General features: G+C 39.4%; 1 protein-coding gene across 1 annotated transcript; it reads left to right on the forward strand.

The window, feature by feature from the left end:
- The first annotated feature begins 4,134 nt into the window (after positions 1-4,134).
- On the forward strand, positions 4,135-5,085 carry LOC104216053 (uncharacterized). The gene has a single exon (XM_009766011.2). It carries the CDS (start codon positions 4,135-4,137, stop codon positions 5,083-5,085), a length of 951 nt encoding a protein of 316 aa, XP_009764313.2.
- The last annotated feature ends 498 nt before the right edge of the window (positions 5,086-5,583 follow it).

Consider the following 5,583-nt stretch of genomic DNA (forward strand, 5'->3'; position numbering starts at 1 on the left):
GTAGTAGAAGAGAAAGAGAACTTTAGAGTGTAAGGAGTAGTGATTTTTTGAACTATGTCTGTTGTACAGAAGTTAAAATAAGAGGGGGTTTATATAGTAATCAAAAGCTTAACAAAGAAGGTAAGAGATCAATTAAGTAGCAAATCAGGGAAGTTTGTGGAATCAGTCAGCAAGTCATTCCCTTAATCAAAGGATAATCAAATCAACGGTAAAAGCATGTTAGGTATTTAAGGAAAAGAATCAAATAAGGTTTGGGTATAGAGTAGGTAATTAGGGGTAGATGAATAGAAGTTTCAATTAAGAAAACAACCAGTGAGAATCAGCAAAATACAAACAAGGCAAGGAAAAATTAATTAAGTCAAGTAATTCAATCAAATCGAGTAGAGAGGTAAGAATTGGAAGTTTAAAGGAACGTGTTCAAATCAAACCAGAAACTAAGGAATTCAGAATAATCCAAGGTTCAATCAAAGAGAAAGTCATGAAAAAATCAGCAAGTTTAGCATATAGAATAAGGCAAGCCATGAATAGTCAGGATGAACACAAGCATATAGAATTAGTGAAAAGGTTGAACTAAGAAATTCAGTAGAAGCATATTAGGACAATAAAATCACGAGAAATCACAAGAACCCAAAACAAGAACACAATCAGATGTACCAGTACTCAGAAACCAAACGAAGAACCCCAAAAATTAGTGCTTTCAGTACAAGCGAGCTAATGTTGTAGCAGACTTATAAAATTAGTCAAAACATATGATAGCAAAAGATTAAACACAAAATGTTGCTCTTGCATTGTTTGATGTATTCAAGTCATTTTTGGCTAGATTGAGCCGAGCATTGATGAGGTGACGAGTGAGTGCTCGGATTTATTTGTTGGAAATTTGCCTCTAGGATTCTTAGGTTCTTATATCCATTATGTGGAAAGTATCCTGTTATGATTGGGTTTAATAATTGCTCGAATTGCCTCTATATGCTTCATATGATGTTGTTAACTTTCCTCTAATTCCTACGTGTTACAGTGACCCTTAATTGCCTTCATTGAAGTGATTGCCTCCCTTATTGTTTTGGATACTTCTTGATTGTGAGTTCTTCTATGACTTCGTGCAAATATGTTACATATCCAATTGTTGTGGTTACCGGTGTAGTATCATATTCTTATTATGTCTTGTTGTTTTGTTGAGGTTATCGTGCTTCTTGGTTTCTTTTCTGTGACCCTTATGATGTACTTGTTGATTCCCTTGACGGGATGTTATTGTTTACGATATTGCCTCCCTTGTCGGGATGTTGTTGTTATACTCTTATTCCCTTGCCGGTATTCTTTTGTGCTTGATGTTGAATTGTATTTGGGGAATGGGTTGCACGCCGCAACGGTATTATGTGACATGGGATCGAGTTGCATGCTGATGTGCCGGAGAATTTCAGCACATTTCAATACTAATTGCTTAGATTTTAGCTTGTTTTAATGCAATTATCTCCGTTACTTATGTAGTTTTGTTGTTTCTACAGTACATAAGGACTGAGAACCCAAGAACATGGAAATGGAAGCAAAAAGACAAGAAAAGAGCAAAATATAGCAAAAATGTTGGTCTGCGATACACTATGCGATCGCAGATCAGACATGCGAGCCACAGAATGCACGTTAAATCGCAGATAGAAGCAGAGATCTGGGTTAAATCTCAAGTCAAGAATGTGGTCCATTATGCGACCGCAGAACCAACATGCTAGCTGCAGAGTGAACCGCAAACCAACCATGAAGGTCACTGAAGGACGAAGATGCGATGCAAAATGCGATCGCATTTCTGCAATGCGATCCCCATAATTGGAATGCGAAGAAGACCTGTAAACTAGGGTTCCAGTCTGCGATGAGGATGTTCAAGATGCGGACCGCATACGTGCTCTGCGACAAGAATGCGATCGCATATCAGACCTGAAAGGGCATTTTTGTCCCGATTTTGAGTCCACTATAAATAGTTTTATGATGTCTTTGTGGGCTCATCTTGTCTAGTATTTGAACTACATTACAAGACATTAATATTCCTTACTTTTGGAAGCTTTTGGGTGAAGATTCTCTACTTTGTAATCTTTTATGACATTAAATACTCTTTGGTTTTTGTATTGTAGTATGAGTAGCTAACTTTAAATACTAAGGTTGTGGACCCTAAATGGGTGTTATGTTAATGAGTGTTTAACATTGAATATATATATAATGGTTGGTTGATATTTATTTACTTCTCATTCTTTATTTATTGGTTGTTGTTGCAAACATTAACAAGTGCCATTAAATTCTTGCTTTACTTGGGAAAGTGGGTTAGAATTTGGTAGAAGTAAATATCAATGACTCAAGGCTTTAAACCTTGTTTAATAGAATCGCTTAGGAATAAGTGGGTTTTACTTGGCATATATTGATGGTTCTAAATTGCAACTCTTTTATATTTGGGAAAATTATAAAGAGGAAATACTACTCAACTATTGAGAAATATTGGGTAGTCACTTAGACATCATTTGCATATCAAAAGAACCTTCCATTAGAAATATATCATATTAACACCGATAAGCATTACACTCCATTAAAGGGGACACAACCTTGGTTTCTTTAATCCAATTAATTACTCTATAAATATTCCAATTAGTTGTTACTTCTAAACAAACTCAATTTATACTCTTGTTACTATAAAACCATTCTCTTGTTACTTTAACCGAATAGAGATACAACTTTAGTCGAGCAACACACTATAAGAGTAACCTTTTCACACCTATTCCCTGTGGGATTCGACCCCAACCTTGTTGGGTTATTATATTTGACACCGACCGCCTTACACTATCTATCAAAGTGTAATTTGAGCGTATCAAATTTTGGCGCCATTGCCGGGGAAAACGGTTTTGAAATTACTATTTAGTGTGTACTTTACTTAACGTCTATTTCTATTCCATCACACTTTGCTTGGTTTGCTTGGTGTTGATAGGAAAACATGTCTGAATATGGTGATGATGCAGAGACAAAAATGGGAGAGAATCCTTTTGCAGACATCGAGGAGTACATTGAGGATACTAATACCATTGTACCGTTAGCTGTTGGAGCTGCAACATTTAAAGTGGAACATGGTCTAATTCTGATGCTCAAGGCAGAAGTATTTTTCAGAAACTCCACAGATGATGATCCAACACAACACCTTAGGAATTTCTTGGGTGTGTGTGCAATGCACAAACAAAACAATGTCTCTAACGATGCCCTAAGGTTGAGATGCTTCAAGTATTCTCTAGCTGGGGATGCGAGGAAATGGCTCCAGAATATGCCACCCAACTCTACCCATTCTTGGCCCGAACTTGTCCGGGCATTTTTGTCCAAGTGGTTCCCGCATAGCAAAAAGTCTGAGTTGCGGGATAATATTTTCTTCTTCAAGCAGATACAGGGAGAGCAGTTGCATGAGGCATGGGATCGCTTCAAATTCTACTTGGTGAGATCTCCAAACCATGGTTTTCCGGATTCCATGTTGTTGGAAAATTTTATATGGGTTTGGATCCCATGAACCAAGCCATCGCCAAGAATGCAGTTGACGGATCTTTCATGGACAAATCATTTGCAAGAGTGACACAAATCCTGGACAAAATGGCAAAGCACAACCAAGCATGGCATTCAGAGGATACTACCGGAGGAATCTCATATGGCTCTCCTTCCTTGAGCAACTTAATCAAGGAAAATCAAAAGAGGGATCAAGTGATTGCCGGGATTGCAACAAATGTAAATGTGCTGACAAAGATGTTTACCAAGAATTAGACAAAGAAAGTGAATGCAGTGGAAGATGTCCAACCCATCTTAGATAAAAATTTTGAGGAAGCAAATTATATCAACAACCCTCAAGGAGGGTATCAAAGGCAACCCTACCATGGTCAAGGGCAACAAAGCCAGTGGAGGCCAAACCCGCAAGGGCAAGGCAACCAACAATGGAGAAATGATCAAGGTAACTAGCATCAAGGAAATTGGAACAACAACAACAACTTTGCAAACCGGCGCTCCAACCCGTATGTTCCCCCAAAAGGTCATTATGCAAATCAAGGGTCGTCAAGTGAGTCAAAGTTAGTAAGCATGCTTGAAAGAGTATTTCAAAACCAAGAAAAGTCTGACGCGTCCATGAGAAACATGACCGAAGTTGTTGGATATTACACCGCATCTATCCAAAAGTTAGAGATGCAAATGAGAGACCTTTCAAGAGAGCAAAACCCAAAGCAAAAAGGGCAACTTCCTAGTGATACCATTGCGAACCCGAAGAGTGGTGGAAGTGGCTCAACTTCTCACGTCATGGCAATAACTACTAGAAGTGGGAAGGTTTTACAAGGTGACATTGAGCAAGAGGTTGTTGGGGAAGAAGTCGAACAAGAAGTTGAAGCAGAAGAGCAAGGGGTTGTTGAAGTTGAAAGGGTGCCGGAAAAAGAGAAGGTGCAAGAAGTGAACCAAGAAGGGGTGAAGGAAAAGGAGAAGGAGACATCAAAAGCTCCACCTCCTATTCCTAGACCTCCTCCGCCTTTTCCTCAAAGACTTATTAGAAGGGTTGATGATAGAAAGCTTGAGAAATTCTATGATATTCTAAAGCAATTGTCGGTGAACATTCCATTCTTGGAGGCTTTTCAAGAAATGTCGGGGTTTGCCAAATATTTGAAGGATTTTATCACCAAAAATAGGACCACAAAGAATGAGGTGGTAAACATGACTCACCGGGTTAGCTCTATTATTGCCACAAGCCCTGTCCAAAAGAAAGAGGACCCGGGAGCATTTACTATGCCATGCACTATCGGGGAGCGTGACTTTGCAAAAGCCCTTTGTGACAATGGGGCTAGCATCAACTTGATGCCACTTGCCATCTACAAACAAGATGGATTAGGGATGCTGAGGCCAACAAGCATGAGGTTACAAATGGTCGATCGATCTATTAAGCGATCGGTACGAATTGTTGATGATGTGATTGTGAAAGTTGAAAAATTCCATTTTCCCGCTGACTTTGTAATTCTTGACTGTGCTGTTGATAAAGAGATCCCTATCATCTTGGGGAGAACATTCCTAGCCACGGGAAGAGCACTCATGGATTCAGAGTGAAATGAAATTAAGTTCCGGGTGAATGATGAAGAGGTCACATTTCAAGCGAGCAAGGGTATGAAATTACCCCATGAGTATGAGAGCATTTCAGTGATAGATGTGGTTGATGAGGTTGAAGATGTCGTCGAATTGAAAATGGAAGAACAATGCCTTGGTGAGGCATTGGCGGCTATCTTGGTAAACTTTGATGGTGAGGACATGGATGGGTACATGGAGTCGGTAAATGCATTGGAGGGTCTTGGATCCTATGCTTACACTCCGGCAAAGCTTTCTCTTGACTTGGAGAATAGGGCCACACCTCCCGCCAAGCCATAAATCATTGAGCCACCACAACTAGAGCTCAAGCCTCTCCCGCCGCACTTAAGGTATAAATTTCTTGGCTCTAATGATATTTTACCCGTAATCGTTTCGTCTTTGCTAAATGATGTGCAAGTAAACCAATTGTTGGAAGTCTTGAAAGAACATAGGCAAGCCATTGGATGGACCATTGCGGATATT

This window comes from Nicotiana sylvestris, chromosome 9 (genome assembly GCF_000393655.2).
Source record: "Nicotiana sylvestris chromosome 9, ASM39365v2, whole genome shotgun sequence".
Classification (NCBI taxonomy): domain Eukaryota; kingdom Viridiplantae; phylum Streptophyta; class Magnoliopsida; order Solanales; family Solanaceae; genus Nicotiana; species Nicotiana sylvestris.

Coding starts and splice junctions, on each gene's coding strand:
- LOC104216053 (XM_009766011.2), top strand. CDS start 4,135: ATGACCGAAGTTGTTGGATATTACACCGCATCTATCCAAAAGTTAGAG.